The sequence below is a fragment of the Tenrec ecaudatus genome, chromosome 9 (genome assembly GCF_050624435.1).
Source record: "Tenrec ecaudatus isolate mTenEca1 chromosome 9, mTenEca1.hap1, whole genome shotgun sequence".
NCBI classification, from domain to species: domain Eukaryota; kingdom Metazoa; phylum Chordata; class Mammalia; order Afrosoricida; family Tenrecidae; genus Tenrec; species Tenrec ecaudatus.
Window position 1 is genome coordinate 76,948,576 of NC_134538.1, and position 22,764 is coordinate 76,971,339.

General features: G+C 53.9%; 1 protein-coding gene across 1 annotated transcript in view; it reads right to left on the reverse strand.

Moving 5' to 3' along the window:
* Nucleotides 1–267: 267 nt before the first annotated feature.
* The window catches only part of MINDY4 (MINDY lysine 48 deubiquitinase 4), a 154,135-nt gene continuing 131,638 nt past the window's right edge, over nt 268–22,764 (reverse strand). Inside the window, exons 16-18 of the mRNA XM_075558217.1 lie at nt 14,575–14,755; nt 14,077–14,149; nt 268–660 (exon numbers count right to left, since the gene is read on the reverse strand). Coding sequence (XP_075414332.1) covers nt 612–660; nt 14,077–14,149; nt 14,575–14,755 — 303 coding nt within the window. The 3' untranslated portion in view covers nt 268–611. The remainder of the gene's footprint in view (nt 661–14,076; nt 14,150–14,574; nt 14,756–22,764) is intronic.

Here is a 22,764-nt window from a genome sequence, read left to right on the forward strand (position 1 = left end):
CCTGGCTTGCTCCTAGTCATCACTGTTCAGGCACATGGGTGCCTAACACTCAGTACTTACCAAGGAGAAGACAGGAAGAGCCTTTAACTTTGATGGGTGGTCAGGGCTGGATGAGAGGACATCACTTGCCTACAGGAACCTGTGCTTGGTGACATCTTAGCCCACAGATCACCTGGGCTATGGGGTCCCTCCACCTGTCCCCAGTGCACAGACCGTGGGTTCCCTTCGAAGCAACACAACAGATGACACTCATTCCTTGGTCTAAGTTTCACTCGTGCTTTATAGAAAGGCAATACCAGAATAAGGAGGGTCTAGGATCCCCAGGGCAGAGAGGATGGTGGTTAGGAACCCGGGAAGAATCCAAGCAGAAGGCAGCAAAGGCCCTTGATGCCCCTTGCTTCCCTTTGGCAGTGAGACACACCAGGCTTCCTGGTCCAGTCCTGGGAGGCCCTTCACGGAAGGACAGGAGGCGCCAGGCACGCTGCAGCAGCACTGGTCCACGTCCTCATGCGATGACGCTCTTTTCAGAGGTGCGTCCCTGAGGGCTGCTGTTCAGCCGTCACCCCCAGAGGTGAGCAGTGGGAATCCTGGGGAGCACCCACAGTGAAGGATCACAGAATAGGTTCTGAGCCATTCCAGCTCACTGAAGCCCCCTTCCACCTATGGGCAGAAAAAGAAGAAGCTCAAGTGAACTCTCGAGCCCAGGGCGCAGCGGAGAACCTGTGCCCTGCCCTGCTGACCGGCAGTCCCTGCCCTGCTGACCTGCAGTCCCTGCCCTGCTGACCGGCAGTCCCTGCCCTGCTGACCTGCAGTCCCTGCCCTGCTGACCTGCAGTCCCTGCCCTGCTGACTGGCAGTTCTGACTCCATCCTCCCCGCCTTACCGTGAACATGCAACCAAGTCACACACCTGTCCCCGGGGAAGCGGGCGACACCCACTCAGGGAAGCAATGCAGGAGATGGGAGTGACAGGTGGTCCCTTCAAGTTTCTCAAGAACCTGTTCTGTGTCTGGCAGGGTACTGCTAGGCCTCCCGCCGGTGTGAGCGCTCTGAGCACACCTGGGTCCATCCCGGCCGTGGAGGATCCCGGAATGCCCAGGGTGTGGAAGAAAGCCCCGTGTGGCTGGAGACGGAGAGGGCAGGTACCTGGCAGGAGTAGCGCCACACGGGACTTCGTGGACCTTGTAGAGATTTGGAGCTCTACTCTGAGACACACAGGAAACTCCTGAAGGGTCTTAAGCACTGAGCCCGGGACGGGACAGATTTGCATATTTTAACAGAATCTTAAGAAGCCCTGAGCATCAGTAAATGGTAGACCAGGCTTTCCAAACAAAACAAGAACAGTTGCCCTGAAGTCCGCTCCGACTCAGGAGACTCCACATGTGTCTGGGTAGAACTGTGTTTCAGGGGGCTTCAATGGCTGTTTATTTTTGTTGTTCCCCCAGAAGTAGATTGCCAGGCCTTTCCCCTGAGGAACCTCTGGGTGGATAAGCCTTTGACCTTTCATTTAGTGGCCCCGTGCCTGAATGGTTTGCACCCCCCCCTATCCCACACCCCCAGGGACTCCAGCCCAGGGTTGGGTACAGCTTAGTTCACGCCAGTTACTGTAGGTCAGGGCATGGATCGCCCTAACAATTTAATATGTGGCACTAATGTTCTAAAACCATTCAGAGGACTCAATATTTTTAGTAGATGGAGTATTTGTGTGGAACCTGATCTGGGGTCTATTAAACATTTACTCCCCAAGAGCCTATGAGCTGGGAAACGGATGTTCTACATGTCAACAGCAGTACTAGAGAGCTGGGTTTAAGGCTGGGTTTTATAAAGGCTTTCCCAAGTGTGGGGAGCCTTGGGGAGTGCAGGTGGTCATGCACTGGGCTACCAGCAAGGTCAGCAGTTCGAAACTGCCAGCCGGTTCCCCAGTAGAAAGACGAGACTTTCTAGTCCCAGAAAGAGTTGCAGTCTTGGAAACCCACAGGGGCAGCGCTACCCTGTGGAGTCAGAATCGACTGGGTGGCAGTGAGTCGGTGGGGTCGTTTCCAAGTGCCAGGTTTGGAACAGGAGCAGGCCCGGGTTTCAAACGCTGCTGCGTTCTCCTTCACGTGCCTCCCAGCCCACAATGTAAAATGAGTGTCCGCCTGGGTGTGGGACAGCCCACTGCTGCCGTTATTTGTGGCCCCGCGGGCCCCTCAAGGAGTTTCTATCTGATCCTGAGATGAGCTTGGATTGCGTCTTTTCATTAAAACGCCCAGCATCGAGCGCTGAAATGCACGTGCCAGTTCTTTCTGGAAACCCAGGGGCCTTGACCTTCCAAACCTGCCCTACTTGCTCGCCGTGGTGTCGCTCGGTAATTTCAGTGACACCAACCAACCGTTTCCTTGCTGCATGAAAGATGGCGGCAGGGCGTCACAACTCCCTCCTCCCCCCACCAGCCATCTGGTCCCTGGGGTCCTTCCTGCTGCTCACGAGTGCTCACCGAGAAGGTCCAACTCCACAGCGTCATCGCCATTGCTCCTCTCTCGGAGAATAACTATGGAAGGACCACCTTGCGAGACTCCTTGTTAGCCCAGCCTGTGACGGGGATGTGTGGTTGCCCCCATGCTCCCCACTGACACACACACACACACACACACACACACACACACACGCGTGCGCGCGCGCGCGCTGATTGATCCTGTCGCCATCTCTGTTTCATGGCCATCAAAAAAGTGGGCATCACCTGTCCCGTGGGACATGGAAACATTCAGCAACTCTGTGAAGCCTGAGAAGGAGCCCTGGAGGCACCAAGCCAAAACCAAACTGCCAACTTCGGGAGGGTGCCGACTCACAGCGACCCTGTGGGACAGCGTCGAACGGCCTCGGTGAGCCCCCAGGACTGCCACTCGAGGGCCACAGAACGGTGTGTCTCTCTTTGGCCTGGTGGCACCGAGCTTATTCGCGCCCGCGGCTGCTCTCCAGAAGGTCTGCGGCTGGAACCCGCCAGGAGAAAGATGTGGCAGACCGCACGGGGAAACCCTGTGGTGCCAGTCCCCTCTATTCTGTAGGGCCATGACGCATCAGAGTGTACTTGATAGCAATCAGAAAATAAAACAAAACAACCCACTACGTCGACTCGAACCCGTCTTAGAGCAACCCCGCAGGGGCAGGCAGAACCCCCACCCCTGTGGGTTTCTGAGCTTGTAATTCTTTACAGCTGGAGTTCTTCCTCCAGCTGGTGGTCTTGAACCACTGACCCTGCTATTAGCAGCCCAACGTGTAACCACTACACCACCGGGACCAGAGAGCAATGGGTTTGGTTACTCTGGTTTTGTGGTGTCTGGGGAGGAAGGGACGTATGCCCGGGCCTTAAGAACCAAGTGTAAGGGCGGCAGCCCACTTGGGGCTGGCTCGGAAGAAAGGCCTGGTGAGCTACTTCTGGGAAATCAGCTGCTGGGAACCCCATGGAGCAGAGTTTTATTCTGAGACTCGTCTGAGGTCATCGGGAGTCAGTGCTATCTTCATGACAATGTGGGCTTTCCCCTTTGCTCTTTTCCCCACTCTGTGTTGGGAATTAGCTTGGTTTGAGTTTGGAATGGGAATTGGGTGGGGTAGATCACTTTCCCAAATCTTCTCTCACGCACTAGGATTCCTGTCACCGATGTCAATCTCCACACTGTAACCTCACTGAACCCACTTCCTCCCGCGTGTTCCCTGTTTCCATCTCTCCTGCTTTCCTGGCCCTTCTGAATCTTGGATCTCAAATGGCTGGTGATCCTGAGGTCGGAGCCCCTCTCTCATGTTCTTGCTCCCCAGAGGGACCTGTCAGTTGTTTGGCTGATAACGGAGCCGTGGGGGTGAGTTCATTTCCAGACCTGAAAGGTGATGGAGGGCGCTGGCCTGAGGGTTCCCACCTATCTCTATCCTACCAGTAGACCTGGTCTTTTCAAAAATAATTCTGGGTTGTGTTCCCCATTCTCCGCCCACCCTGTGCAAGACCTTCTGCTGTGATCCCTTTCAGAGCAGGTGGTAGTGGTAGCCGGACACCATCTTGTTCTTCTGGTCTCAGGACTGTGGAGGCGGATAGTTTAATGGTCCATTCACCCTTTGGATGACCTGTACTGATGATGGCAGTGGTCGTTAGCTGGCAGCTTCCAAGGACTTAATTTCCTGCACTGCGGAGTGCTGAGGCTGCAGTGGGCCCAGAGAATGCTCTTGAGTACTTTGGAGATGAGCCACATTGCTGGAATTCATCAGGACCTGAGAATTCATTTTCTCTGCTAGACTTGGCTTCGTTCAGAGACGGGCTGATGTGACTGCATGAGGGTAGACAGCTCCTCAGAGTTGGGAGCTCACTGCCTGGCTGCATGATGTAGCTGTCTGGCCATGTCCCAGGGCAACTCACTCCCCGGGTACCTGGCCACCACTGTAACTGGTACACTGGCAGACTGTCTGGGAAGGCATCGGGCTAGGTGGCTGGGGTCCATCTACTCGGGGAGTAGTCTTCTGCAAGTCCGTGCGTGAAAGCAGGGTTAAGTTGAATTCTAGCCTGCTCACTGAGAGCTTCTACGCCGCTCCGTGTCTGGCTTCCATCTTCATCCGTGTCATTTCAAAGATGGTCAACGCGAAGCTGTACTTACTCATCCTTGCAAGACTCGCAGGTGAGCATCAGCCTCTGCGCCTTTCCTACCAGCCTTGGACCCCAGGAACAAACCTTGAATCCAAATCCCCGAAAGGAAGGAAGCCAGAGACAGTCTCACCCAGAGGGGTGCTGCCCACCCACCCCAGGCGGGCAGCAGGGACACCGTGTGCATTTTAAAATAGTTCACCTGGCCGCTCGCCGTGGGTTTTGTTTCCTGCGGAGGGAACTCAGGAGCCTGAGCAGGGTGGTTTCTGGTCCGTAGTCACAGAAGGAGCAAGAAATAGACTAAACAAAGAGCCCGCTGCCATCACGTTGCCTGTGACCTTCAGTGACCCTGAGTCAGGCTTTTGAGACCATGAATCTTTAGAGGAGCAGACCAGGCTCACCTTTTTCCTGTGGTATAGCGGGTGGATTTGAACTGTTGACCTCGTCACTCTCATCCCAACACCTAACCCACAGGGTTCCTTCAGAGGTCGTCTCCCTCAAACAAACAAACCAAAAACCCAAACCCACTGTCATTGAGTGGATTCCAACTCACAGCAGTCCCATAGAGTTTTGGAGGCTGCAAAATCTCTACCGAAGCAGATCGCCTCCTCTTTCTCCCACGGAGTGGCTGGTGGGTTTGGAACTCTGACCTTTTGATTGAGCAGTCCGCTGCTTACCCAAGAGCACCATCCGGCCTCAGAAATAGACCAACTCACAACTCAAACTCACAGACATTGAATTGCATGGACTCAGGAAAACTGCCTCCTGTGGGTTTTTCCTGGGGTGTAAATCTTGAGGGGAGCAGAAAGTCTCCTCTTTCTCCCACGTAGCAGCTGGTGATTTTTGAAATGCTAACCTTGTAGTTTGTAGCCCAACTCATAGCTCACGATGCCACCAGAAATAGAACAGACTTACTCTATGCCAATCCCAGGGAGGTACAAACAGTTAGCATGCTTGGCCACTAGCCTCAGAAGAGATGTCTGGAGAGCTTATTCTGGGAACCCCAATGACACACAGCTATCAGAGTGAAGAGCACCTAGGCTCTTAAAGGCTTGTCTTCAAACAAGCAGCCATATAAGTGAGGCCTCAACTAAGTTCACACGGAAGAAGCACACAAGCCTAGGCAATCCAAGGATTGTAAATAATATCATCTAACTCCAAAGGAGGGGCTGGTATCAGAGTTTAACTTCGGAGCATATGGTGGACAGCGGAAGACCATTTTCAAAGTCTACACGTGGATTAAGCCTCTGGTGGATCCCCTCTGCCCCCAGTCCAGGGATGAGAATAGCCAGAGGTCATTGCAGAGTTGATTACGGCAGATGAAGTTAGGTTAAAATGTCACACTTTATCATTTGAGCTCCCCTTTGACCCATTTTAAAATTGTTTCCATTTCCAATATTTTCTTTTCTGTTGGGACATCTCCTGTTTTGTTTTGCCATGGCTGGATGTGTGTGTGTGTGTGTGTGCAGTTTTCTGTATATGAAACCCAGGATAGGTAAAGCTATTGAGGCAGTGACATAATCACATAGAGGCACGGCTGGGGAGGATTCGGGGAGATGGGGAGCTAACAAGAAGCACGAGAAGAAGAAGTTCTGAAGTGGGTTATGGCGGTGACTGCACAACTCTTCCCATAGGACTGAGTGATTACCTTGTACGACATGGGAAGTACGTGCCAATAAATACGGTGACCAGATTTTAACATTGGGAAAGCGGGACACCATTGATAAAACTCACATCCTGATGAAATAGCCACATGGCAGCCGAAAACCGTATATCCTAGCTTGTTGTGCATTCTTTCCAAAAATTGGGACTTTTCCAAAACGCCGCGGGACGCGAGACAAATTGTTAAAAATCGGGGAACTGTCCTGCCAAAAGCGGAATGTCTGGTCACCTTATAATAAAACTATTTTTCAAAACACATCCTTATGGCACATATGGCCGGGAGACACCTCAGGGCCGCTGAGGTGTGGGGACTGATAAGCCTTGGTGCTGGGGGAAGCCCTGCGCCTCATAGGATACTTAGAGCCTCACTTGCCTCAACCCAGGAGCACCATCCTCTCACATCACCACAACTCCCAAGACCCCTAACGTTGTCAACTGCCCCACATTGCTGCTGTTAGGTGCATCGAGTCGGCCCCAACTCACAGTGACTCTGTGCACAACATACCATCTTCTGCCTGGTCCTGGCCAATTCCTGTGCCTCAGCCACAGTGTCCCTGCATCTCCTGAAGAGCCTTCCTCTTTCCACCACGCTCCCACTTTACCGCACAGGGTGTCGTTCTCCGGGGACTGGTCTTTCCTGACAACATGTTCAAAGTGCATGAAGCCGAACTCTCGCCGTCCTTGTCTCTAAAGGGGCCCTCTGGCTGTACTTCTTCCCATCCAGGGTGGGTGGGTTGCTTGTTTGATACCTGTAGCAGTCCATGGCACTTTTAGGATTCTTCTCCTGCACCACAATTCACATGCATCGATCCTTCTCTGGCCTTCCTTATTCAATGTCCACCTTTCACATTCATAGGAGGCGATGGAAAATACCATGGCCTGGGTCAGGGCTACCTTAAGCCTCAGAGTCACATCCTGGCTCTTCAGAGGCTCTAGAGAGGTCTTGAGCCATAGGCTTTGCATTTTCCTGGAAGAAGCTCCCTGGGCTTTTCCTGTGTGGAGGTGCTGGGTGAGTTTGAACTGCCAGCCCTTTGGTCGGCCCCCAGGTGCAAACAGCAGACGCTGCTTTAGTGCAGTGGCCAACGCGTAGTTGATTTCATGCAGTGCGAAAATGAAATCGAAGTTTGATTTCCATCTGAGCCTTCCAGTGTGCTCCGTGGGAGAAAGACAAGGGGATATTTGCCTGGGGTGTGTGGATGGGGGGGGCTGGGAAGTGGTGTCAGCAGCAGAGGCAGGGAAGCTGGGCAACCCGCCCCCACCCCCACCCAGCCAGGGGGATATCTGAGAGGGAAGGAGTCCCCTGGAGTGGGGAGGGGATTTGGAGGGAAGGGGGTGCTCAGCTCTGGCCCCTCGGAGGCCTCAGTCCCAGTTGGATGTGCATTTCCAATTTCTCATCTGGGCCTCCAAACAGAAACATCTGTGCCCCCGCCCCGGGGCCAGGTTATGAGTTCTTTCCTCTGTTCTCTGGATGGCTGACAACTGTCTCGCTTGCTCTCACTCCAATGAGGCTGGAAGCTTGAGAGAGGTCACCGTGTCTTGTTTGGAAATGACCAGAAATGGGTGTTTTCTTTGCTGAGAGGCTTGGGGAACAGCGGGGAGGGTGGTTGGAGAGCAGACCCCGCATTCCCGACACCAGCAACGGGAACAGGAGACTCTCGGAGGCCAAGACATGCGTCACGCCGCGAGCAGAGGTGGCATTGGGATCTAAGCATGGTTCAAATTAGGGTGCTTCTCTCAGAAGACAGGACCAGCAGCCTGGTCTTGCGCCACATCGCCATGGCGACAAGGCCAGGTGGTGGGAAGTCTCACTGCCCGCTCAGTGACCTCCCGACGGTTCCTGCAGCGTTCCTGACTCCAAGGGGTGGCCTGGGACATCGGTTTCCACTCTGGTGACCTCCGTCTCCCTGTCTGTCAAAGGAAGGCCTGTGTTGGGTGGGAGGTTCCTGTATGATGTAATTGAGTAACACCACCCAGGGTCATTTTGGAAGAAAAGACGGGCAAGCCTATGTAGTGTGTGGGGGATATGCCAGGTCAACCAGTCTACCATAGTTCACAGAGACAGCAAGCTACATCCTACTTTGGTGAGTAGCGATTGGGATCTTAAAAGTTCATGAGCATTGTGGTAGTTACATAATCTGTTGTCAATTTGGAAGGATTAAGAGTGAAGGGGTGGAGTCTAGCCTGTCAATCAGGTCACAGCTTAATGAGCTCATTTGGAGGCATTAAGGTAAGGCGGTAAACAGGTTGCTGGAGGCAGGACACAGGCTCACTCTCTACGCAAGACATTCCCGCGGACAAGACACATGGAGACAGGTTGATGGCAGTCAGAGCCTTGGAGGGGTCACATGGAGACCCCTGCCAGTGCTGAGATGCTTCTACCGCCATTGGATCCATGAGACTTCCCACCCACTGGCCTGTGATCATCCTGCATTTGGTGCATGTGTTGCGTGAGTCTGGAGGAATTTATAGATTGATATTGGGCATACGGGCTAATATTGGACTTATGGACTTGATATGGACTGGACTGGGATGTTTTCTCAATATTCAATTGCTCTTGTATATAAAGCTCTTTCTTATACACATGAGTATCTATGAATTTGCTTCTCTAGTCCACCTGGACTAACACAAGCGGCCATCTAAAGTGTAACTATTGGCCTTGCTCCATTCAGAAGAAAGAATAATGATAGAAATCCAAATACATATGGAAACATGAAGTCTTTTTAGACCACACAGACATCAGCCTCTGTGTGGCAGTCATCTCATCTGGTGTCAATTTAAGGATTCAGAGTGTAGAAGTGGAGTCTAGGCTGTCAATCTAGAGATAGTCAAAGAGACTTCTGTGGGCATGGCCTTCTCTGAGAATTCTGGGAAATCTGGTACTTCCTTCTTGGAGGTGGAAGACACCTCTTTCTCTCTGCTACTCGGCTACTCCCTGGGAGACATTGCAGAAGACAAGCCACATGGACGTAACCAGACCTCGGAAGCCAGAGAAGCCACAGAGAGACCCCTGCCAGCACTGAGATGCTTATACCATCACTGGACCCAAAGACTTTCTACTCACTGGCTTGTGATCGTCCTACATTTGGCTTCATTGCATGTGTTTCGTGAGTCTGAAGAGGACTTTATAGATTGGTATCGGACATATGGGCTAATATCAGACTATGGCCTCACACTGGACTGGATTGGGATGTTTTCTCAATGTTCAATTCCTTTTGTATATAACCCTCTCATTTATATACATATGTGTGTCCATGGATTTGTTTCTCTAGTCTACCCAAACTAACACATTCCATGACCCAGAGACCAGAAGGACTAGATGGTACCCGACTACCACTACCAGCTGCTGTGAAAGGGATCCCAGTAGAAAGTCCTGGGAAGAGTGGAAGGAAAAAGTGGAACCACTTCAAAATCATGAGAGCCCAGGCTTACTGGTCTTGGATAGAGCCTGATGGGAACCCCAAAACTTCAGCCCTTAGTCCCCCACTTAAGACACTTTTGAACCACCTTACCTGACAGGCACTGTTCTTGGGCATCTAATTTACGAGCTCTTGCTTAAGACATAGTTTTTAATATGTAACTAGATTTCCTGATAGCTGGTATTTATGTGTTCATGTAATATAATAAAGCTTTAGAGAGGGTGTGTGAGGGAGAGAGAGGAAAAAAAGAGGAGCTGATACCAAGGGCTCAAGTAGAGTGAAAATGTTTTGAAAAGGATGATGGCAACATATGTACATATGTGCTTGACACAATGGATGTATGGATTGTGGTGAGAGCCGTAAGAGCCCCAAATGAAATGATAATTTAAAAAAACTGCAAACAAAAGATAAAAAGCAGCAATATTTACCCAAGGACAGAGTTCAGAGGGTTCAGAGAGATGCAGAAGTGAGATAAGGATGGTGGACGGCATGGATGAATTGAAACAGAATGTGTGTGAACAGCTGAACAGAGGCGGAGGATCTACTCTGCCAGCCTCCGCCCCATACACAGTGGAAAGGGTTGGCTGGTTGGTTGATTGGTTGGTTGGTTGGTTGGTTGGTTGGTTGGTTGGTTGGTTGGTTGGTCTGTCTAATCCCACAGAACACAGTTTTACTCTGACAACATAAGCTCATCTTGAGTTAGATCTAACGTATCCACAACTGCTTCTGCTGGGTGTTGTCTAAGATCTTTCTGTGGGTCCAACTGAGCTGCCAGCTGATTCTGGGCAGGGCCAGGGTGAGGCGGGTGGGTCCTTACAGGGCAAGTGGGATGGTTTGGAAGGTGGGTGGGGCACCATCCCTAGCTGTAGCCTGACTTGGACCAGGATGGGAACTGAGTCTTGTTCAGCTGTTTCTACCACAAGGCCTGGTCCCGAAGTTCGAGGGGACTGAGGGAAGGAAGAGGTCCCTCACCTGTGCACCCAGGTTGATCTCTCCTACCTCCCAGTCCCCCATCAGGATCCACAGGGGGCCCAGGAGTGTCCAGTGGAGGCTTAGAAAGTGCTTGGGCAACCTCTTGGACCTTTAGTGGCTACCTGAACCCAGACTGTGGAACCGTGACTAGTCTTCCTGGCCGGAGAGGCCTTCCTATGGGGCAGTAGCACTCATTCCCCACTGGGAAGACCACACTGACCTTGGAGGCCACTTTCCCAAGTCTCCCCCTGCTCGGAGCTGTTTGAGAATTTGAGCTGAAAACAAAACGCGAAGCCTTTGTAATCCAACCCTCGGAACGGGATTCCAGGAGACTGGGCTGCTGTTTCCCATTACAGCGGTATGTTATCTGATGGGGACCAGTGGACGCAAGCAATGTTCCCACTAGTCACTCACACACTAGGCTTTTCCCAGGGCAATGGGAGGGAACATCTCACCACGTCAGTTGCCGAGGGAGACCCACCATGGCAGGGCAGAACAGGCAGGCAGCCAGTTGGCAACCGGAGGATGGAGCACTCCCGCCTGGGGTTGGGACTGGGGGGCAGCGCCTGGAGTGAGGAAGACAATTGCCCTGCATGCTGCCTTACTGCTGGCCAGAGGCTGGGGATCCGCCCTTCACTCCATACCGGACTCTCCCAAGACAGCGAGCTGGACATTGTCTACAGCCAATGCCTACCGCCAACACGCCAAACCGCCCAGTCACTGTTGGCAGAGACGTCCACTCGCGGTGGTCCTGCGTATTACAGAGGAGAACAGCTCGTTCTGTGGGCATCTCAGTTGTTGTCCATCTTCCAAGGGCGGATATGAACCCCTGAGCTTTTCAGTTAGCACCTGAGTCCTTAACCTCTCTGTGCCACCCAGCTGTTCTCCAGGTGCGGTCCTTGGACCAGCAGCCATTAGCTGTACCTGAGAACTCGGTGGAAATGCAAGTCCTCCTCTCTGTTCTAGACGCATGCATTCAGAAACCCTGGGGGAGGGTACCAGAGAGTGGTCTTAACTGGCTCCCCAGGTGGTTCGGATGCAGACACAAACTTGGGGCCACCAGGGCTAATTATTTCCAACGGTGCACCATAGGAGACTAAGGGTCCCCAAATATTCAACCCCTCTGCACAGTGGGTCTGCGTGGGGTTGTACCTAGCTGTGTGTGCTACACAATAGGGGTCTCTCCTCCTGGTTAAGGGGTTGGGGAACGCAGCAGCTTTCGGGAGATGCTTCGTCTTGCCGTAGTGATGCATGTGCTCAAACACCTGCCCCCGGTAGAGGGCTCACAGGCAGCCTCTCAAGCTGTCCAGGCGGCCATGAAGGAAAACAAGCAAGCCTGGCATTCTCGCCTTCCATGCAGGGGTCCTGGGTTCAATTCCCAGCTGATGCCCAAGTACAGCCCCGCCCCTTGTGGAAGCTTGTATCCTGCAGTGAGGATGAGCAGGTTTCAGGGGAGTGTCCATACAAGAGCAGACTAGGAAGAAAGGCCTGGCCATTTACTTCCAAACCAGCCAATGGAAACCCAGTGGGTGGCTTTGGGCATGGGTTGCTGTGAGTCGGAGACCAAGCCACCAGTAGATAAACCACTGCAGGCCCTCGGGGAGGGGAGGGAGCCATTGGCAGAAGAGAATGGGGGGTCCTGACCCTTAGCCACATCTTTCTTTAACTCTGTCTCTGGACCGAGCTCCCTGTCGCACCAGCTCTAGGCAAGAGGGACTGGCCACTGCCCACTGGGACTGACCCCAAAAAGCCCACTGCCCAGGCCTATGCCTGGAGAGGAGTCAGCAACAATGGATGGTCCGTGGGTGGTGGTTGAAAACAGAGGAGTCACTCCACATGGGGAAGTTAGAGAGCCTGGGGGTGGGGGGAGGTGGAAGTGGGGGTATGCACTTCCCACCAAGAGGAATACAGAGATAGACAGAGGGGGTTCAGCAAGGGTCTTAGGGTGGCAGTCCAGCACCGGTTGGCCTGTTGCCCAGCGGCCTGCGGGAAGGGCGCCCTGGCCTCCTATGGTGCTAGCAGTTGGGCCAAGGCCGGTGTCCTGCGCTGCCCTCATTGCTGCGCCTTCTCTCATCGCAGTGAATGAGTGGCCCTTTGTACATGAAAGGAGAGCGACCTGCATGTGCCCCTAATCCTGCCGATGAAAGAAGTCCGGGTACACGTGACGCCACAGGAATGCTTTGTGCCTGCCCCCGGCCTGCCGTCCGCGGATGGATGCGTTGCGCGAGAGCACATGTCGTCCAGGCTGCTCCGCCCATTTCCCCTTCCTGGTCTTTCCACCTGGCACATGGGATCCTCGCTATCCCTGCTGAACCATTCAAGGGCTCCCAGAAAGCCTCCAGCTGGCGGGAGCCATCCTGGACGGCCGCAGCCAGAGGCACAGGGACTCAGACATGGTCCACAGCCCTCACTCCAGTCCCTAACAGTGGCACCCTCGGGGGACAGAGACCTGCCTAGGTGAGACAGACTACTCACGAGCTCCACCCTTTATAGAGCCCACAGCCCTGCCTGGGCGCCCTGTCCTTGGTGCCCCGGTAGTGACGCCAACCCGGGGGCTAAGCGACTGCAGTTAGCCCCATTGTACCGGAGGGAGCAGCTCACCCCCAACCCCGACCCCCGAACGCGCACGCTGAGCCTCAGCTCGTGACCACGATGAGGATCCAGATCACTACCTGCCACACCTGCTCCTCCCACCGCACGGGGAGGCCTCCGAGTCACTACCCAGAAGGCTTTGCGAGAAGCCTAACTGAGTTGGGGCTTCCCAGCCCTGCTTGGGCCCCGACAGTGACCACAATGGACCCAGCGGTAAACCCACCGTTTGACTTGGGAGATTCCCTCCTGGGGTCTGAACCGTGTCAGGCTCCCTGCTAAGTGCACACGGGGCCGGGCTGGAGATGTCCAAGGCTCCTACCTGGCACCTCTGCGCCGTGTTCCCAGAAAACACAGGGGCTGCCTTCGCCCATCTCCTGCCCTTTGCAGAGGTGCTGCCGCTCCAGCTGCCTCAAGCTACGGCCCAGGCCGTGCCATCCTCAGTGCAGCTCAGGCCACACCTCACACTGTCCCACAGCACCAGGTGAATGGATGGATCAGTCTTCCTCTTCTGGGCTAAGGGCCCTCCCCACCACTGTGGTGGCTGCTGCCTTGGGCGAAGAGGGGCCTCCAGCAACAACCAGGTACTCGCACCCCCAGCCACAAGACACCCTCGGAAGCTCTGGCCACGAGCTATCCCTCCACGTTACACAGGACCACAAAAACTGTACCCACGTATGAAAGCACCCCAAGTCGGTGGGGCCTTGCTTCCCACACTGAGCCAGAACTCGCAGCCTGTCCCCCCTCCAGCCTCCTGAACACCCCACCACACCTCCCAACCACTCGGGGCAGGGGACAGGATTTTCAAGGGAATGCTGAGAGATGCCCTGACTCACTTGGTCCGGATGCACAGCTCGAGGGGTGGGACAAGGTCATCCTCTCTGTCTTCGGGGGCCATCTGCGTTGTATCTGGGAGAGGGAGAGAGGGCATGTCGGGTCAGCGAGGGGACTAGGCCACGTCCCTGAGCTCAGCCTGGGTACAGGCAGCTGCCCCTTCTCCGTGTCCCCTGGGATCTATCCTCAGTCCAGGCTCCCTGACACCACCTCCACCCCCTGCCCCAGGAGCACAGCCTCCTCCAGTCTCCAGCACAGCCCCAGCACCTCCTTCAGAGCCCACATGGTCCTCTATGTGCTCCCCTGCTCCCCAAACCTTCCATGGCTCCCAAGAACAGCACCCTGGCTTTTCAGCCTAGTCTTCAGGGATCTTCCCCCATGTGGTTTCGACTTCACGGTCCACTCAGAACATCCTCCATTGCAAAGAGCCCAGTTCCAGGGAACCCAGCTGGCATTTGCCCTTCACAGCCCCGGCCAGCCCTGACCCAGGAGGCGCCCACCGATGGTCAGCCGGATCTGCTCCTGCTGGTTGGCGAGGCCGTCGTAATAGTACAGATCAAAGAGCCGCTCGGCCTTCCAGTCCCGCAGAAGCTCGGGCTGCAGGCCGAAGAGGACGCTGAAATGGCTCTCACTGCACACCACCCAGATGGGGAACTTCGGGGTTTTCAGGAAGCAGCCGACCTGCACGGGTAGGGGTGTGGACAAAGATGTCAGATGTCAGGGGACGTGCCTAGAGAAAGGGGCCAGGGCAGAGAGGACTCGGAGAGGCCAGCAGTGTGGACCACGGCTCGTGTGTGTGATGTTGGGGGAACCCCTAAAGCAGGCCATGGTCCCAAATGGCTCAGCCTCTGCTGGGCACGGGGGTGTGGAGGGGTGTCTGTGATGCTCAGACAGAGAAAGCCAGCCTGATCCTGCCCTTCCTCTCCCACAATCCCCGGGGCTGTCAGCATGGCCTCTGAAAGCTCCCTCTCACCCTCACTGCCTCCATCACCGTGATTTCCTGACCAGCCCTTCCTCTGCTCTCCCCACCCAACCCTCCCCAGGAGCCGTTCCCAAAGACCTCAGACGCACCCCAACACTGGAGCCTGTAGGCCTTGAGCTTGCTGTCCACTGTGCCAGAGCACCGCCCCACTTGTCCAATGCATTACCCCACTGGGGAACACCATCATGGCTCTCCTCCAACTCCCAGCAGGCATGGTCTCTTGACCACCCACAGTGCATCATTCCGCCTCGCAGTGGCACATGTACCTGCATGTTGCACATGAGACTCCATCCTTAGTACCGAGAGTGGAGACAAAAGCTGTTTCTGGGGATGGAGGTACTTGTGGGTAAAGTAGAACTTGACCTAGAACTGTTTCTTGAAGGGCAAGGAGGACTTGGGGCTCTGGGGAGAAGGTAGGAGTGTTTCAGAGCAAGCATCTGTGGGTTGGCTGGTTGGCGGAGTGGGGGGGAGTGAGGGGGGAGTTGCTGTGCTAGGGTGGAGTTTCCAAAGTTCAGGGGACTGTAGGGCAAACGGAAAAGGGGCCACAGAGCGATGAGAACAAGTCAACACCAACAGGAAGGTTGTGTGAGTGACAGGGACTCCTTGGGAAAGCTTCAAGCAGGAGCTTCCGTGGTAAAGGGGTGTTTGGAGAGATGGCTGCTCATGGTGCCAGCCTCAGGACTCTCAGTGTGTCGAGAGCACTTGGTCTCCAGCTTGGCCTTGGGCTTGGGAGCTTGGCTGGGGCTGGCCTGCCTTCCGCACCCTCCAGCCCCAGCACTCTCCCCACCCAGGCCCTGCTTTATTCGGCTATGTACGTGCCGTGGACCAGGCTGCTTCCGGGCCTAATCCCCACCAGCCCCAGTGAGATGCTTGCATGCGCAGGTATTTGCAGCCTCAGCCCATGGATTAAAGAAAGAATGGGAATTATTTTTCCAGTGGGGAGAAGGGCATTTTTTGTTTTGTTTTTGTCTTTTACTGGAAGCCGTCACAGAAGAGAAGGCCTCTTACAGCTCTCTCTGAGCTGGGGAAGATTCGGACAGAGGGTCAGATGGTCCTAAAAGCCGCCCTGCCCACAGGGGAGACACGGAAGGAGGTTCATGATGCTCTCGTGGTCCAAGTGCCCTCTCCCTGTCATGCCCAGGCTGGTGTTGGCAGCCCTGTGTGACCCTGGCCAAGACCTACACCCACTCTGGTCCCGAATATTTCCATCTGTAGTGTGCAGGGCTGCGCCCCATCTCCAGAGGCCCCTGCAATGATGGAGGAGCCTGGAAACCTGGCTCCCCGGTGGGACGTGGGGGAATTAGATGTCTGAAAGGACATGGCTGGACGTGCCCAGGCCCCCCACAGAAAACTTGGCTTCTGTTCCGTGCTCACAAGAGGCCTTTCTGATGCGGCCATCGCCTGGAACAGGACGCCTTCGTGACTGGGGACCCCGGGGCTCGTTCGGCGCAGGAAAAAGAGCCCAGAAGCCAAACGGGTAGCAGATATTTTCCTAATCAGCCACCCCGAATTTTCCAGCTGAGGAACCAAAGGGCAGCTTGCCATCCACACAAGGATAGAGAGATGAAGGGCCAGCAGGCTGCCCGGAGAGTTTGTGAACAGGCTTCCTCCTCCAGGAGGGCCCTGCCAGCGAGCAGCTTTGCTTCCTTTGGACTCTCGGGTTGGAGGCTCCAGGCTTGGGGCTGGGCAGGCGGGGCACATTTCCTCCATCAGAATCCAAGGCTTTCTCCTGGGGGGGGGGGTCAACTCAGAGCATAGGCAGGGACTTGCTTCGAAACAACTATCGTCTCACTTATCTAGCGCTGCTGGAAGAACAAACAACCATGTATTTTCTCACAGCGGGAACCCTGGTAGCAGAGTGGGTTAGGCTTTGAGCTGCTTAACCATAAAGTCACTGGTTCAAAACTGCTAGCCACCGCTCGGGAGAAAGAAGCGAGTTCCGGTCTCAGAAACCACCCCCCCAACTCGCCCCCCAGAGGCAGCTCTAGTCTGTCCTGTAGGGTCCCTATGAGTCAGAATTGACTTGATGACAGTGAGTGAGTGAGTGAGTGAGTGAGTGAGTGAGTGAGTGAGTGAGTGAGTGAGTGAGTGAGTGAGTGGAGGAGGCCAGAAGTCAGAGTCTAGGAAGTGGCTCTAGAGAAAGGCTTCCTGCCTCTGGGGGAAGGTTCGTGTTCCCTCAGCCTCTGCTAGCTCCATAGAGATCTCCGTGTGGCTTGGCCTGGGTCTAGGAGTCCCAAGGGGATGTTCTCTTCCCTGTGTGTCTTCCTTGGTGGTAGTGAGGCCCCTCTACTCCCTGCTAACTCCTCTTTCCCTTCATCTCTCCTAAGATAAAGGGTGTGGCTCAAGCCAGGCAGTGTCTTGAGTGAGGGGAGAGCATGGGTAGGGGTGTAACCTACATCACGCCCTCTTGTAAGGAGGTGATTCAGGATGTACCCCACCATAATCTGGCCTCATTTGCCCATAGAGGTTAGGGTCTACAACACATCCCCAAATGGAGGGCAATTACATCAGATCACAAGCTAGAGGCCAACTACACAACAGTGGGAACCATGGCTTAGCCAAGTTGACATGTAATTTGGGTGGGCAAGATTCAATCCATGACAGTGATCCTTACCATTCTCTGGGGGTGGGGAAGTGGTGAAAACCCCAAAGCCAGTTGTAGACTGACTTCCAGATTTTTAAAAACCAGCTGCTGTCAGGTCAGCCCTGACTCCTGGTGACCCCACGCCTGTCAGAGTGGAGCTCTGTTCCCTTGGATTTCCTGAGTGGCTGGATTTTTAGAAGTCGATTGCCAGGTCTTTCTGTCAAGGTGTCTCTGGTTAGACCGGGACCTCTAACTTTCACTTAGCAGCTGAGCAAGTTCACTACCTGAACCACTTGGGGACCCGGCCAGGATGGAGGCCTCCATGGAACAGAAACAGCCTTGGATGCCCTGCAGGGACAGATAGTCTGTCAGCTCTACAGATAACACCATTCCATCATGCAAACATCAACCATGAAGGGGAAGGGCAGCCATTGAGTCTGAGGCGCCAGCAAATGCAACGCACTGTGGGTTTGTCTGTCACTGAGCAAGCTGCCAGTAGACTCTGACACATGATCCACTGTCGTCCCACAGGTGACAAAACACGGAACTCAGAGAGGTGGTGGCTGTGCAACACGAGGAAGGTCACTGAGGCCACGGAGGGAGGAAGACCATTAGTGCCGTGCACTGAGGAAGGTCCCTACTGCCACGGAACACTCATGTAAACATGATGGGGAAGTAAGGGTGAAGGTCTGAGATTGGTGTGTGTATGTACATATGTGCACACATATATAGATACTCATACTATGATGCACTTACTTAGTGTTTCATAAATGGTAAATGAAATGTTTGTGTCTTAAAAACAAGGAGATGTGGCACTTAAGATTAAAGAGTGGCTCAGAAGGAGCGAATGGGGATATTATGATTGAGAATGACTAGGCGTGTTGGGGGCTAGGGAGTCATGAGAAGAGATCACCTCAAAAGACAGTGCAGTTAGGAAAGGAAAGGCCCCTCTTAGGAAGTAAGGAAGCAGACTTTGAGACAAACTATGACTTCAGGGGGAGGGAACAGCATGTGCCAAGGCCCTGGGATCTGGACAAACCTGGGAGCAGACAAGCAGGGTAGAGGCACACAGCCCCAGAGAGAAAGTAGCATGAACTGAGGGGAGAGCAGAGAGTGAGGGAAGGTCTTGGGGGTGCCTGTGGGCTGGGGCAGAGCCTTGGGCTTTCATCTTGAGAACTGGAAACCCATGGTGGGGGCTTGGGGTGAGGGGCTTAGCAGAGGACGGATGAACCCTGGCCTCTGTGTTTCACCAGATCACACAGGCTTTGGGGAAGATGCAGTGTAGGAAGGGGGTGAGGGCAGAAGCAGGGAAGCAGCCACACGGGTGACTTAGGTCAGACTTGGGAAAGAGGCAGACTTGATAAACTATTCAGGTTGGAATGATGGGATGACTAAGCACCCTAGTGCCAGGACAGATGTGCTTCTGGTTTGTGGGATAGGGTGGATGGTTCCCCCGGCTGAGCAGGGGAGGAGGAGCAGATGAGAGGGTGGAGGGCAGGGAAAGAGGGACCAGACTTCAACCCAGTGCTACAAGATGTGAATGCAACATGCCGGCGTGGAGTAGGAAACTAGTGGAGAGATTTCGGGGGCCGGCCCCAATCCCAACTATTAAGTGGACACCTGCCCCTCCCCCCAGAAGAATTTATTTCAAAGGACAGCATTGAATCTGTAGCTCCGGAAGGGGGACATCTGATCGGAGCACATGGAAGCAGATGAAGAGGGGGGAGGAGATAGAGAAGCACATCCTGGCCCACCAGGTCATGAGGACGATGTTCCCGATTAGAGCAGTCAGTCGACAGAGAAGACCACATGGCTGGCTCCACTATGAGACATGATGTCCCTCACTGACCCATAGCCCTACAGGGGACAACACCAGAGGCACAGTGTAGGAATTGCACCTGATCTGATTCCCGCCTCACCGAGGCAAAACATTAAGGGGGTACAACAGAACAGCAAGGGAATGGAGCGGCGAGGTCCCCAGTGAATTCTGAAGGTAGACTTTGGGGCCAGGGCGTGGTACCCCAACAGACTGGACTGGAAAACACTCCTAAAGGCCAACAAACAATCCTTGAACTAACTACAAGATTTTCTTTCTTGTTGTGTTTTTTTGTCATTGGTTTGTTGTTGTTGTTGTTGTTTTGTTGTATATTGTTGCCTGGTTTTGCTCTGTCTTGTTTTTGTGCGTGTCATTATCTCTGCAGGTCTGTCTAAATAAGATAGGCTGGATGAACAATCTGGAGAAGAAAACAATGGGACCGACAGTTTCGGGGGGACACGAGAGAAGGGGAGGTGGGGGGAAAGGTAGTGGTGTTAACAACCCAGGGACAAGGGAACAACAAGTGACCCAAATAGGTGGTGAGGAGGGTGTGGGAGCCTGGTAGGGCATGATCAAGGATAATGTAACCAAGAGGAACTGCTGAAACTCTGGTCGGGACTAAGCATGATAGAGGGACAGGAAGAAAGTCACACAAATTAGAGGAAAGAGCTGGAAGACAAAGAGCATTTATAGAGGTCTAGATAAAGACATGTACATATGTAAATATATATGAGGATGGGGAAATATATCTATGTGCATATATTTATAGGTTTAGTATTAAGGTAGCAGAAGGACTTTGGGCCTCCACTCAAGTACTCCCTCAATGAAAGAATACTTTCTTTTACTACATTGACATTCTATGATGCTCACCTTCCCGATACAACCACTGAAAACAAAGTGGGTGAATAAGCAAATGTGGTGAAGAAAACTGATGGTGCCCGACTATCAAAAGATATAGCGTCTGGGGTCTTAAAGGCTTGAAGGTAAACAAGCGGCCAACTAACTCAGAAGCAACAAAACCCACATGGAAGAAGCACGCCAGCCTGTGCAATCACGAGATGTCGAAGGGATCAGGTATAAGGCATCATCAAAACAAAAAATCTTACCATAGTGAATGAGGTGGGGTGCACAGTGGAGACCCAAAGCCCATTTGTCAGCCACTGGAGATCCCCTTACAGAAGGGTCTTAGGGAGATGAACCAGTCAGGGTGCAATGTAGCAATGATGAAAAATAGAACTTTCATCTAGTTCCTAAATGCTTCCCCCTTCCCCCCCGCCACCCCACTATCATGGTCCCAATTCTACCTTGCAAGTCAGGCTAGATCAGAGGATGTACACTGGTACAGATAGAAACTGGAAACACAGGGAATCCAGGGCGGATGATCCCTTCAGGACCAGTGGCGGTACTGGGAGGGTGGATGGAGGGTAGGTTGGAAAGGGGGAAGCGATTACAAGGATCTACATTTGACCTCCTCCCTGGAGGACAGACAACAGAAAAGTGGGTGAAGGGATACATCGGACAGGGCAAGATATGACAAAATAATAATTTATAAATTATCAAGGGTTCATGAGGGAGAGGGGAGCAGGAAGGGAGGGGGGAAAATGAGGAGCTGATGCCAGGGGCTTAAGTGGAGAACAAATGTTTTGAGAATGATGAGGGCAATAAACGTACAAATGTGCTTTACACAATTGATGTATGTATGGATTATGATAAGAGTTATATGAGCCCCTAATAAAACGATTGGAAAAAAAAAACAGAGAGAGGGTGGAGGGTTCAGCTGCTCATGGCCAAGCTTGGCCTTCCTGGGGGACTCTCAGGAAGGTGGCCATGATGGAGGGGGTGTGGGAGCCCCGACCATACCCTAACCCTCCTGGGCCTGACAGGCCCTATACCAGACACAGACCAACCAGCCTGATCTAGCAGCCAGCTCTAGGGTGCAGGGATGTGGTGGGAGCCAGACAAACAAGGCCAGATCAGTCCTTGAGGGCCTATGGGGAGCCCAGAGAACACACTCAGCATTCACTCTGCCTCCCCCAGATATGCCAGGATGTGGGACATCTGACAAGCTCTCCAGCAGGCAGGCCCTGCCCTCCCCTCATGCCCCCACGCCCGTTCTCCACAGGAGCAGCAGTGAGAAGTAGAGGCAAGCTGCCAGAGAAAGTCAGGCCAGCTCAGCCTCCCGCAGGGGTAGGAGGCCCAGCCGTATAAGGACAGCCAAGCAGTTGGCATCGTGCTGCCCTATGGTCCTGTGTGCTGCCCGGGGAAGACGTCCATATGGGGCCATCTCTGACTCCCACTCCAGGCTTGGACACCGACACCCCTGGGATTCTGTCTCCATCAGGAGGACTTGGGGAGCAGAAGGGTCAGCAAGAGGCCTTAATGGGACAAAACCACTCCTTGTCTGAGCTGCAGGAACCTGCTTGAGCTCGTAGGAAAAGAGGTAACTTCTCAGGCACCTTCTGCCAGAAGCACCCCATTCCAAAGGAGGGGAGCCCCTTTGCTGATGCCCCCATCCCTGCATCATCAACAGGAAAAGGAGCCCCACCTGGATCCCTGGGGTTCCCCAGAGACAGAGCACAGGGAAGGACCTGGCTTTCTTCTGCATCTTAGGGAAGGCTGACCCCTATGTGGTTTTCTCAACAATCACCCTCAACGGGCAAATACAAACAGTTCACTTCTTCACCAACACGCTCCACCCAAGACTGAGGCCAGGGCTCGAAGTGAGCCTTAGATTCCACGTGCCTGGCCAAGGTTATCTCCCTCAACCTGAGGAATCTCGGGCTGGATACTTTTGGAGCCCACCCAGGGTCTGAGGCTGGGAGCCCGGGAGATTCCCACTAGCCACGTGGCTGCATTCCTGGACTCCCTGCAGACACCATAGCATCTGGGAAGGGCCCGCCTCTCCAGCTCTCCTGCCAGCCTTGCTCTCTGCTCCCCAACTCCCCTCATGGAGGGGATCTAGGGATGGGGCCACCTTGTTGGTGCACTAGCTGGCGGGGGGTGGGGGTGGGGGTGAGCAAGCATCAACCTGTGGCCATCCATGTGCGAATGCAACCGGGCCCTGACTTCCAACCCCGGTCACCACACACCCTGTGAATCCATTGGCCTGGCGCTACTGGGTGGACTGTGATCTGCTTGCTCCCAGGGGACATGGGGATGGGTGAGGCCCCAAGTCCCCAGGAATCCTGAAGGACTCAGCCTTGCTCTCCTCACAGGAAAGTCTGTTCCATCAGATCAACCACAGAACAGCAGCTCCCAGGAGCCCAGAGTCCAGAAAAGGAACAGCCCAGCCCAGCGGTTTGGTGTGG